Here is a 13,473-nt window from a genome sequence, read left to right on the forward strand (position 1 = left end):
AAAGGAAGGAAGAAGGTGGCTTTACAGTGGTACTACATAACATGAGAAAGTAATAGTTAATTGTACAAAATACAGAGTTCTCTGTGAAGTTGACTTTATTGTCCTGGAACTGTTTTTTTTGCTGGAGCAGGTCCATGGGCTGCCAAGTGCTGCCATCACTTCAGAATAAACCATTTTCTCCAAGGACTGCTGTGTGTTGGAATAATGTAGAGCATAGCTGAGAAGTGATTTAGAGAAAATGTAGATTTTGTCTGGTTGAAGAGGAGACCTGGTATCTTAGCACTTCTTTTGGTTTTAAATGAGGTTTTTAATTTGGAAGAGTGCTCAGCATTCAGATGGCCCATTGTGATAGATAGTACTGCCATCACAGGTGCCTGCAGTGGAGGATAGATGATTTGCTTGTCCTGTTAGCAAACCAAATAAACAGCCATTAAAAGGTGGTACCTACTGTGATTAAGTGAATTGGTGGTTGTGCTTCAGTGAGTTTTGCATGAGCCTTCAGAAAATGAGCTCAGATCTGTCTGGTGTTTATAACTGCATCACAGAGGGGTGTGCCTACATTTGTGCTGGAATTTATGGGGCTTTGACTTCTTATAGAAAAGATGATGCAATGTGTGATCCTCACTGCAAATCTGGAATATTTGAAGATCCCACCAATTCTGTTTGATGTAACACTTCCTGCACAGTGGTAATTCATGTTACACTTAGCACATAGGAAGTAGAATTTTAGGTCTGTCTGCATTTAAGAGCTCCCCCAACTTAATCAAAAGCTAATTTATTTTTAAACTGATGTAGCTATTTCTTTGTGGCCACCTACTGCTCTGTAAACTGGGAAATTGGTTCAGTTTAAATTAGCTGATGCTTTGTTTTAAGCTGAATTAAGAGAGCATAAACTTTGGTTTTATGCCAACATAATAGCATAAACTAGAGCATTTTTCTCTTATAGACAAAAGTTTTAACGAGTAGTATTTGTAATGCTCACTCCACAGTCTACAAGAAATAAGAGCAAATAAAGTTCCTTTGTATATTCTTTTGTCATCTTCCCATGGGGAGGGTTGGCAAGAATTCCTAGAAACAACTTTATTTGAAAATGAACTTTAAATGTTATTTCTTCAAGCTTGAGGTAGAGTGAACTTTATGACTTGAAAGTTATTTATTGTTTACAAGGTCTTTATATGTAGTTTTTATAAAAAGCCAAAGCACAGTAGCAGCTTTTTCTGCACATCTGTATTTTCAGATGACCAGCAGGACAGTAATGATAATTTTGACATGTAGATATGTATATGCTGAAAAACTACATTCAGCCTGTTTTATCCAGTGTCTAAGATATATTTAGAGGCAGAGCCTCCAGGAGAGGGTTTTTCCTTCTTGTTCACATTCCCCACTTGGCACTGGGCATTGGTTGAGGCACTTCCAGTGCACTTTGTTTTCTGTCCCCCACCATAGCAGTGCTTTAGCAGTGAGATTTGCTGGTCTGGTTTTCTCTCCAGATGCATGTTTCTTATTCCTGTCTGTTGTAGGAAATGGAAAGTTCAGCCTCATGGAAATATGGTTGTGGGTTCTGTGTTGTAGCTGCAATGAAATGTGCTGGGATTCCTTGACCATGAGTGTCAGGGATTTGTTTCTGCAGGAATAATTAGTCTCTCGTATTTACTTGACAGTGCTGCTTTTGTGCGAGAGCAGTTCTGTGTCTCGGATGAGTTATGTGATAACAGCACATCAAAATCTCTGTGTGCATAGTTATTGCTTACCTGGGAAGCTGCCGTGGCCGATTCTTTGCAGGCTCATGGACTGCAGGTCCTTGTGAGCTGTTGAAGCAGAAATCACAGCAGAGACACTTCATGGACACCCTGGCTCACCCTGGAATTCTGTACCTGTTCTTCCCAACCCATGCAGTCCATATGGAAAGCACTTCTGTTCACGTTTACAAGTGTTTATTTGGAGGAGTGGATTTGTTGCAGCTTTTTGTTCCTGTCAGCTTCTTAGAGCGGTTAAGTGCCTCGGAACAGCCAAGTGGAATTTTATCTGTGGCCATTTGCATCACAGCTGGGGGAAAGGAAATCCTTAATAATTAAGGATTGTATTCCATTAAACAGCAAATGGCCTGCTTGCTCTGTGGCATTACATGATCATTTATTAAATTCCTCATGAAGGTGGTTTGTTAAAAACATTTACTTTACCATAATTTATTGATCATATTCCATCAAAGTGACCACAACACTCTTCCAAATAGGATCTAGAAACATCTTCTGTTTCAATTATTTTCTCGATAGTATATCTGCTTTACTGTAGAAAATTCCTGTTTAGTCACAGATTTGAAAGTACTTCCTTTAAAAAAATGAATGCTTGTATTTGAAGTCAATACTACTGGTATTGGGTTTAGATTCATATTATTCTTTTCTTTTTTGAGCTGAAAGTTTTTATTTTAGCATTATTAGTAAAATGAAAAATTCTGTGGATCTTGAGGGGAAGCAGCGAACAGGAATATCAATGTTTCCATCAGCCTTTGAAAAGAGAGGGGGCAAATGTTTCTTGGTGGTTCACTGATGGAATGAGGATAAATTTGCACGCAATTTCTGTCAGGAAAAGGGGAATTCACAGGGTATTTAATGCAGTCGTCAGACTTGAGGGCTGGTTCTTCAGCCTTGCTGTATTTCCATCATGCTACAAAGCAGGTGTAATATCATCTTCTGAAGGGTAACTGGGGGAGAAGGGCAGAATGCTTAGCTGCCTCCAATTGCCAGAAGGACCTGTTGTAGAAGCCCTTGTTCACTAAAGCAGTGAGAAACAAAAAAACCCCATGACTGTGTATACAAGTACTACGTTTTCAGTATTCCCTTGGCCGAAGTGGGATTAATTACAGATATTTTTGTTAGCATGTCAATATAGCAGTGGTCACTGAATTCAAATTGTATAAAAGAATTGGATTATTACTCAGTTATTAAATTGATATCTGACATAAACATCAATAAAGCCATTTTAAATTATTTTTTCTTTCTTTACACAGTTCTTCTAATGAACTTTCAGATGAATTTTACTAGGTTACCTTGAATCCACAAGGATTTTGATTTTACTTGATGGTCTTTACTCTGATAAAGTAATGCTTTTAAAACTAAAAACCAAAAAGGCCAAGACTGAAAAGTTTTGGGAAATTTAGACATAGTTTTTGCTGCTACTGACTTAAAGATTTGGCCTAGGTTTTCTGAAGGTAATTGTTACTAAATAAAGGTGCCTTAAATACAGTGGTAATTGCTTTGCAAACATTGTCTAAGGCTGCCTGGGGCATACCTGGCCCCTGTGTGAGAGGTTTCTTTTCTGTGGTTCCTCTCCAGTCATGCCACAGGATTGCAATTTTCTGCTTTCCTTTTTGTTTAAAATATTTAAAGTAGACTGACTTTGTTTTCATAAGCTGGTGCTTTTAAATACCTTGGAACTTGGTGCTCATGGAAGGGGAGCATTTAAAAAATAACCCTACATGCATCTCTGAGTGGTCATTATGTAAATTGTTTATATGTGTTGGTCTTTAATGTATTTTAAGAGAGGAGAGCCAAGAAGGGAGGCTGTGTCCTACCCAATGGTTACAGCTCCTCAATAGCTAATTTTGTTGATGTGTAGGCCCTACATTTTATTTCTATAAATCTGTTCCCAGCACTGTAAATATTAAAAGGGATTAAGTCTAATTTTTAAAAATTGGGCAATTGCATTGCCTCCATTCAAGTACACTGTGTGGTTTCCTGAGCCTGTTAATTTTAATTGATGTAACATCTCTGTGTTACAGCTTGTCCTTTTATTAGTTAACACTCCATGAAATTCTTGTGTCTTTATTCCTCTTCTTACATGTTCTGATAAATGCAAAAATAGTTAAGAAAAGTTGGTGCTTAAAGCATCAACACTGGCAGCTGAGACATCAGTTTGCTCATAGCAAAAATTTGTGTCAGTCTTGCTTTTAATCCATGCAGTTATCCTCACAAGGCTTAATGTGATGACATTTGTAAGGCTTTTTGTTGCTTTGTAAAACATCTTGTTAAACTTACAAAAGCAGGCCTTCAGCTGCTGAGAGGAGCTGGCTCACCCTGAAACACAAGATTTCCAGTAAATGACAGGGTTGTGTATTAAATGAAGACATGAAGGTGTAGGTATACATTTTAGTTCCCTGCTCTTTTGTGCAACAACTCCATACAATTGTGCTGTTTTCATACATGAATAATTAAAGGTGTGCAGCTCCAGCTGTTCCTCTGAACTTCGTGGATCCAGGATATAATTCCACAGAAGTGCTCTGGGCACGTGTGCACACAGAAATGCACACACACCTGTGTTATGGTGCCCTGAAAAGCAACTAAACCTGTGGGATAAAGAGATAAGCATCAGTTATCTCAACTGCTCTACATGGGGACTCCCAACACAGAATTAGATGTTTTGGAATACCTCTTGGGTTTCTTGTTCTTTTCTTATTTAGTTAATTTTAGCTGGGAAATTTCATTTTTAAAGACTATCAAGTCTTTAAACAAGAGTGTCTCCATGACAGAAGAGCTGGTAATTTGAGGCCATGTGCTTTGACATCAGTACCCGGAGTCACTCAGTCTCCCTGCAAAATGTGATCTTTTATCTGCTTTGACAAGTCATTTTTCATTTTTTCTGTAGCAAGACTCTTTTGCTAACATTAACACTTTGGCCAAGTGACTTCTCCATGTGCCTGCAGTAGGCTGGCATTTAATCAGAATACAGTTTATTGTTTATTGTGAGGGCCTTGATGGGGTGGGTTTTGCTCACCAATGAATATTTGTGGAATAGATGGCATTTTGTTTGTAGTACTCAACACCTGCTGTTGCAATGCCTTGGGGAAAAGGCAGTATTTCCAAATATTAAATTTGTTAGGTATTTTTTGTCGTAGTTGAGATGGTTGTAATACAAAGCAATACACTCCATTTTCAGAAGGCTTCAAACTGGTTTTATTCTAGCATGCGTGCTTTTTATACATTCCTACTTTTTATACATTCCTACAAAACTCCTAAGTTTACACTTCACTCATCGGTCACAAAAGACAAAGTGCTTATTGGAATAGGCAGTTGCAGGTTTCTCTTATTTATCCTTCTTTCTTTCTTGGTTTCTGTGTCAGTGACCTTGGTAGAAAATTATTTCAGGGGCAGACATGGATCCTCTTACCAAACTTCTCTCTGACTCACAGAAGTCACTGCAAAACCTCTTCTACAATTTTTTCTCATCATTTCTTAATATATCAGTTTTTGAGATGTACATGAAAAGGATTTTTTTTCCTCAAGTTTTTGGCCCTAAATGATTGAATTTGCACTGTAATAAAAAAATACCCTTTGAAGGAATTTGGGAGTTACATAGTTTTGGTTCACTGTTGCTGAATAGAGGCCACCTGCTAATGGTGTACACAGCACTGCTGATTAGCATAAAGTCATTTAATGAATGTAAGTATTGCATTTTACTGCTGGTGTGTTTGAGAGCATTGGGGGAGGATTATTTTCTTAAATATGCAAAGCATTACTCTTTATTTAGTGTTGTTCAGAAAGCAGCTGCCCTAGAGCATTGCTCCTGTACTAATCTTAGCAGATTAGCCTCTAAATATTTCAGACTCTTAGGTAACAGCTCTTATTAGTGTTTGCCAAGTTCTCTTTGCTGTACCTGATGAGCTTTATTATAGAGGGCCGCAGTTTTCCAGGTCTCAGCAGAGCAGCGCTGTGGGAGAGGAAGTGTGGGTGTGAGGAGCAGGAAGGACAGCACAGACCCCATTTTCATGCTGAGCTCCCTGCCTGGGAGCTGTAGCTGGGACTCTTCTGCACCACTGATGGAAGGGGTTTGGTGGCTCAGCAGAGATCATTTCCAGCATTTAGAGCAGGCATTCCAAAGAGGATGTGGGACACGGTGGAGCACTGAGGCACTGAGGCTGCAGGGAAGCTGTTTTCTCTGAAGGGAGCAGAGCAGTGCCGGCAGTGGCACTCCTGAGCACTGGCTCACAAACTTTTGCATGCTCAGTTCTGCTTCCTTGTGCAGGTTTATTGTGTTTGCCTTGGGATCCCAGCACATCCCCCTTGGGATCCAGATTAAAAGCTGTAGGACGGATGCTGGCTTTGGTCTCAGTTCTTGGTACTGCTGTAAAGGCTCCTGCACTGGTGTCCACAAGAGTTTCAGGTGAAGTTCAACTGGTAACTTTATTTTCCATCCCTCATCACCTGGCTTTATGCAGTAGAACAGGAAAGGTGGCAAAGGGTGACTCTGCAGGAAGATGGGAGTTCTGTCAGTACTAAGCCACAGCAGATCTGCCACTTCTCAACAATTCTGCTGAGCACAAGGCTTGCTTTGTCACAGACAGCACAGCAGAAAATGCTTATAAACACATGTTTGAAATAGAAAAGTGTGTGGTTCAAATATGGGTAAAAAACATATCTGGTTATGACTTTTCAGTGACTGAGGGTTTTTTTTAAATTTTTTATTTTTTCTTTTCAATTTCAAATGCAACAATTTATCCCATATCCACTGGCAGGCAGGTACCAATTCATAGAACACCCAAAGCTGACTTAAGCCATTCCATGAAGTTCCTTCCATTAAATAATTAAATTCATTTTTGAAAGGGTGGGGGGGGGTTAGTTTGGGGTGTTTGTTTCTTCGTTTCAGTAAGTGGTGTACGTGAGGTGTGCATAAATACTGTATTATGCTTTTGGAAGTAAACGTGAAGGGAAAGCATCCTTTTCCTTTTCTCATCATTGCAGGAAAGCAGAAACTTGAAGAGGTAATTTACATATTTCAGCAGATATCACATAAGTTTTTGTGACTTTCAAACCCATTTTAAACCTCTACTACTGATGAATGTGCCCTGTAACCTCCTAGTGGTGCACTAATTTGAGACATCAAACTTCACAGAGTTACAGGGTCGGTGTGTCTGGGAGTCCACAGATCTTAATCTCTACTACCAAAGGGAAAATCAATGTCTTTGCCATTGGCTGTGTTAATCCTTTTCCATGCTCTGTTCATCAACACAGTGGATGGTGTTGCACAGAGAGAGTTTTCCCCCAGGAGCATCTCTGGTTGTTTGGCACCTTGGTGCACATCTGTCAGCTGCTGTCCTGACCATGCAACTGAACTTTGGTGTGAAGTTCAGTCTTCTCCAATCGTTTGTCTGTGTACCATGAACTAATTCAGATCCAAATTTAGCCAAATGATCACGAGCAGTTTCACACAAATGTTTTAGGCAGTAAGTTTAGCTATGGTTAAATATCTTTGTCATCAAGAATTTCTTTCTGACTATTGACTGTTTGACTTGACTCCTTGCCTGGAAAAATTTGATTTTCAGTGGAAGTATGTGGAATACTATTATTTTGATTCTTTTTCTCTTTAAAGGCAGAAATTCAAAAAGGAAATCATCAGGTTATTTGGCCATTATATCAAGCTGTTTTCTGTGGGATAGGCACAAAATAGTGCAGTTCAGCAGAAAAAGCCACATAAAGGAGATCCTTTTACTTTTTGGTCAGATTGGAGCTGGCCCACACTAATGGCTAAATGGAAGCTAATCAAGCTAATAGGAGTTCTCCCTAAAATGATTGTTAAGGTATTTTCAGTGTGATGATTAGCAAGTATTTCAGGTGCAAATCAGTGCTGAAGCCAAAGTGGGGCTGTTCCTGATGGCTTGTGGGCTTCCAGTATTTCTTCAGTATTACAGCCCAGGGCTGTAAGCTCCCTGGGTTCCTGTCAGGCGTTCCATTGCTTAGGAGCCACGAGTTTGTCTGAGTTTGTTAAGCATCTGGTAAGAACCCAGTAGAGGAGAGGGACCACAGCAGGCAGGAGGTAAAGGAGCTACCCCCATTTCCTTGCTGCCCTCTCACGTGTTTGTTAATAACAGCACTGATGAAATATCTGCAGTTAATAATGATTTGATCTTTGAGATATCAAAATCTTTGAGAAAAGATAAATGGAACTGTTCCCACTGATGAGTGCTTTGTGACTCTGAAGAAATAGGAATGGCAGTGTGAGCTTCTGATGGGAGTTACTGTATTGGATGAATAATCTCTATAATTGCTGCCTTTTGGTTGGTCATGCCCGAATCCTGCCTGATAGGGATGTGTGAAGAACTGTATCTGTCCGCAGTGACTGAACAAATACTTGTTGTAGTGCATCCCCCCTTGAAATTAGTATCTTCTCCGATTGTCATCCCAGCATCCCTTGTTTTCCAGGGCGGGCTGAGTGCAGGCAGAATATCTGAGCTGTGCTGGATTAGCCTCAGTGCTGTGGTGCACCCTTTGCTCTGCACCAGGGATTGCTCTCCTCTGCCCTTGCTTATTTGGCATTTCCACTTCACAGCCATAACCACGTGCCTGGATTGACCAAAGGCAGCTCTCATCTTCCCCAGCTGCCTCAGCCTGTTTTCCTTTTCAGAAACATGTAGGGGTATATGAGCCTGATTCAGAGAAGGATTTGTTCCATCTCACTTCTGTGATTCAGGCCTTTGGGAGGAAAAGAAAGGAAAAGAAAGAATGTGATCCTTGAAGAAGATATCCTTGAAGATGTGTCAGACTTGAGTTTGGCTAGCAGGGAGTTAGGCTCCTCTGGCTGAGCAAAACAACATCCATCATCTAAAATCACAGCCTCGTTCTAGTCCTGAGGGGCAGATCTGTGGTTCTGCAGGCATTTGGAACCAAGTCCTGTTCTGGAGAAGGAAATGGCAAAACAAAAGCACCTCCTGCTTCAGGCAGACACCAAAGCTTGAGAAGCTTTCCAGGGTGCCATCCTGGCCTTCTTGGTAACAGGGGTATGACAGAGGAAAATGTTTGCTCAGAACTGAAAAAGCTGTGCTTGGAGTTCTTTCTAGTCTATTTAATGAACAGGGTTTTTCTATCGAAAAGTATCATTTGCTATGTACAAAGCTTAAAGAGTTGTGAACTTCTTTGTAGATGTACATGTATAGCAGACCAAGTGAGCTCCAAATGTTACAGGTTTAGGGCTGTGTAGCACCTGTGACATACCCAAGGGGCTGTACTAAATCCCATTTCTTGAGCAGTGTCTTTGATGCTGCTGTACAAAGCAATGTGCCAACAGCCAGATGTTTTAGGGGTCTCAGTCCTCAGCTAGAAATGTGAAGGTGCTCCTCTAAGCTGGTACGTGGTGTCTCATCCCACATTTGGTTTGCTTTAAAGATGAGACATTTGGGGGTATTGAAAGCTCAGCTCAATGCAGGCAGACACAAAGCTGATTTGGGGATGTTTGGGGTTTTTTTGGGAGGGTGGAGGGTGGTGTTGGCTGGCCCCTTCATAAAAACATGGAGTAATCTGAAATACAGAACCAGCCAAAACCACAAACTCTGATTTAGACCTACTTGGCTCTTGTGAATCATCATGAGCTCTGCACACTGAGTCAGCCAAGAGCTGGTTTTCTCTTCAGTATTGTGTAAACACAAGATGTTTCTCTGGGCTAAATATTATTAAGTTAAAAAGTCATGTTTATTTGTCCTGTATAAAAAATGATTAATACAGAAAGTTACCATCTGGGGAGATCTGAAAATTCTTTTCTTTTACACTTCGTTGCTCGGCTCAGCTTTGAACACAGATCACTTTTAGGGTACCCTGATTTTTTCATTTGATTCTATAAGTGATAATTATTTGGATCAAACTACTTGACAAGGCTTCCTGTATTACCTTTGGAAATTGCAATTTCATTTAAAGTAATTAAGGAAAACCACAGGACTTAATTTGTAGTTGTACCATGATGTGGTGTGAATTCTTAAAATCCTAAGGGAAGATGGTGCAGCTGACAAGCACATTTTCAGGGAAAGCTTTAGATGTGGACACAGAGAGCGGTGTGGAAATGTGGCACGAGGGCTTAGTTAGGGTGTTCTGCGCTGGCCAGGAGATTTCTCTCTTTGCAACTCTTCACAGTATGTGTGAGAAATTGTTTACAAGCCCTAGTAGGTTGTTACTCTGCTGAAATTTGTGACTAATTGTGGGGGATTTTCCTCATCTTGCTTTATTTACAACTTGTAAGATGTAATACTGCTGAGAAAAAAGGTGGTATGACGTTAGAAAAGTAAGAGTTATGGAAAAGGCAGTTCTGAGGGTAGGGAATTTAAAACAAAGCCCCAAAACCCACAGCTGAGAGCATACAGAGGTGCAATACCAGCTCTGCAGTAGAATTATAAAAACATGGAAAAGGTGACTGGTGTTTATCTTTTCTTCCCCATTTCCATAGTGCGGCTCCATGACAGCATATCAGAAGAAGGATTCCATTACTTAGTCTTTGACTTGTAAGTATTTGTTTTGCATTTGTTTAGCATGTTGGGAGTGGGCTAAACCTGGAGATGCAAGTGCAAGCTCATGAGATAAATGCCTGGTTCTGGTGCCATGAGCTGCACAAATAGATGGAAACAGCTGGAAGGACAGGAACATATTTCGTAATTTGCATGTGCAAGAACTCATTTGTAAGTGTCGCTGTAAGGATCCCATTTATTCCATAAAAACTAGTAAAACTCCGCTGGTGAAGTGGATTTTAATATAAAGTGTAGGTATGTAAGTAAAAGTTGTGTGCTACCTGCCAAAGCGAATCAAAGATAGACTCAGAAATAAATATTTGCTGCAAGTCAGATGTCTAAAGGAAAGATCAAAAAAAAGTGTGTGGAACACTAATTTCCCTACAGAAAGTCTCAACTGCTGGATTAAAAAGGTAAGCCTGAGTTTAGAGAGGGAAAGATTCTCTTAGTATTTCATTCGTGATTGATATCTTACTGCTTTATAATGTTTCATTTTGACACCACTCAGAATGTAAAGTGCCCAGCATATAGAAAGGAAATTTCCTACTGATATTCTCTTTTGCTTCAGGAATTTAAGTCCCATGCATTGTTCATGTAGCGACTGGGCCTGCATGGAGCTTGTTTTTTCCAGATAAGGCTTTTTAGTGGAAGCAGGAATGGTGACAGCATGAACTGTGTGTTCATAACTTGAAAGGAAAAACTGATTTCCTCAATCTTCCCTGGGATGGGCAAACTTTGCCACTCATTTGAAAAGTTACTGCTTATGGTTTTGGATATGGACAAACCTGAATGATAGGGATTGTATTGCAAGACTGACTTACTTAAGTAAAATTATCTCTTTGAACTGTAAATTTTTCCAGGGCAGTTTATGGTTTAACAGACAGCACACTCACCCACCTACCCAAAGAGCTTTCTTAGGTCCCCCTGTGGTTTGGCTGGTTAGAATGAGAATACATTATTTCCCCTGAAATGGAGTGTAGCCCATTTCTGAGCATACAAACAGAAGTATTTGCATTCAGCATGGCTAAGTTAGAACCTGAATCTTCCTGCACACAAGCAATTGTGTGCTTTCATGTTCAAGTTACATTCTGGTTTACTTCCTGACTTAACTTTTTTTTGAAGAAATCTGTAAAGACTTCTTCAGCACTAGATTTCAGACTAGAAAGACACAAATATTAAAATAGTCTGTCTGCAGTGAAGGCATTCAGGATTCAGGACTCAAATCCTAACTGGGTTCAACAGAAGCTTGTGTGTGATTTGTGTCTGTTCCAGGTAAGTGCTGTGACTGTTGGCTTGGGAATGGCTCCAGGGCACAACACACATATTTGTTCTCTGACATGCACTGGGGTTTATTTTGCTTTTTTTTTTCCCTTAAGGGCTACAAAGGAAATCTTTCTATGTGAAATTGGAAAAAGCTTCTTAATTCAGAACATTTCTAAGAAGTGCATGTAAAATTCTTAGTTCTAGGGACAATATCCCTTTTAAAAAACAGTGGCTTTTTTTGTTGTTGTACTGCTGTACTGTGAGGAAGTGTGCCATACTATAATTGCAGTTAGTCCACGTCTGCCTTAAATTTTATGTATAGTGCCAGACTTATCTCAGGGGATTATGATTGTGATGTGAACTAGAAAATTTGAACAGCTTCAGAATTGTAGATAACAGTATCTAGATCTCGATAGTAAGGGAGCAAATAGAAGCCTGTGTTCTGCAGTAAAATGTTAATGTGTAACCCAAAGATACTGCCTTGGCAGAAAACTAGATTCCACAGGAAGTGTTCTGCCTTGGCTAGAACTTCCTCTGTTCCTGTCAATCCCATTCAGGACACACAGAGGAACAGCCTCAAACATATATATATATATATATATATATATGTGTGTGTGTGTGTATATATATATATGTATATATAGATAAAGCTTTTATGTTTTGGCCATGTGGTTTGAGGGGTTTGTAAAAATTATTTTGCAAAGAAGAAAATGTGTAAATGGCAGAGGCAGTGACTTTGCTGACTGATAATTGTTTCTGGAGCAGCAACAGGTTGCATTCTTGAGAAACTTTTGCCAAATTCCTGGGAATGCCTGTTCACAGTTGATTTTTCACATTCAGATTAAGAACTCATTGCTTTAATGCTCACTAGTATTATTTGTTAGTGAAACTTCACCTTTTACAAACATGTGGTTGCTGCCATGATAAAAAGGTACTGTATGCACTTCTTGAACACACAGGCCAAGAGCCTGCTTTTCTTTATTTAGTTTTCACTCAGCAGGAGCCTGACTGTGGTGTAACACTGTCACTCCACCCACACATGCCATCATGTCATTTTCTTAATGATTTCTTTCAGACTGTGTGGGATTTGGTACAGCTGTTTCCTCAGAAATTTCTTTCAGACTTCATCCCACGTAAGAAAGTGAAGGGGAAGACTGCCCTTTCTGTGGATAGGAAAAAACAATCATTGTTACTTTCTGTTTTGAATTTCTAATAATCTCTTAGGATTAAATGCCACAGAGATGTCTGTGAAGCAGCCTGTTGCTTCACTTGTATACCTCAGGCTGTGCTTTTATCTGGAGAAAGAAACAGTGCTGAATGTACTCCATTACAGACGTGCTTTTGGGTGAGCAGTTCTGCTGTCAAATGGGAAGGTGGGAGTCTCTGGAAATCCATGTGGCAAATGGCTATTGAGCAATGAACTTCATGAATTTAATACTGGACTTCATGAAGTTTTTGCTCCCCTTCCCTATTGGCTAAGGCAGCTGCAGTCAGGATTTGCGTCTGTTGGACCATTTCAGTTGCTAAGCACGAATGAGACTGTCTTCAGTCTTAATGATGTTAGATGAGTTCAAATCCAATCAATCCTGTCAGTATTAATTGCTGTATCTGAATGGAAACAGCTGTAGCACTTGAAAACTCTCTTGTGCAAGTCAATGAGATTCTCTATTTTCAGTGCCTCCCGTTTTAATGCACTTGATGAGATGCAACAATTGGTATGTTAAGAATCCTGGCCTTGCTTTTAGATTCTAACTGCAGGAACTGTGTAGAATAAACTGAAAATACAAAAAAATAGCCTAATTTGGAAAACAGTGTTTGCCTCAGGTAAGTGCCTGGGCCTCTCTTTCAGAAGTAGAAAGGCCACAGATGAATTTAATAATTCTATGGCCACTGTAAGATGCTTCCTCCCATTCCCATTATCAAGGAATTGAAGAAGTAAACGTAAGCCAGGA

The 13,473-nt window shown here is 39.9% G+C and overlaps 1 protein-coding gene across 19 annotated transcripts in view; it reads left to right on the plus strand.

Annotated features, from left to right (window-relative positions):
- CAMK2D (calcium/calmodulin dependent protein kinase II delta) overlaps positions 1-13,473 on the plus strand; it is a 120,903-nt gene that overhangs the window by 58,226 nt on the left and 49,204 nt on the right. For all 19 annotated transcript variants that reach the window (XR_010439977.1, XR_010439976.1, XM_064711678.1 and 16 more), the window contains one exon: positions 10,201-10,255. Coding sequence is in view for 17 of the 19 variants with exons in the window: in XM_064711678.1 (XP_064567748.1) it covers positions 10,201-10,255 (55 nt within the window). In the remaining 2 variants the exon portion in view is untranslated. The remainder of the gene's footprint in view (positions 1-10,200; positions 10,256-13,473) is intronic.

Source organism: Zonotrichia leucophrys, chromosome 4, assembly GCF_028769735.1.
Source record: "Zonotrichia leucophrys gambelii isolate GWCS_2022_RI chromosome 4, RI_Zleu_2.0, whole genome shotgun sequence".
Classification (NCBI taxonomy): domain Eukaryota; kingdom Metazoa; phylum Chordata; class Aves; order Passeriformes; family Passerellidae; genus Zonotrichia; species Zonotrichia leucophrys.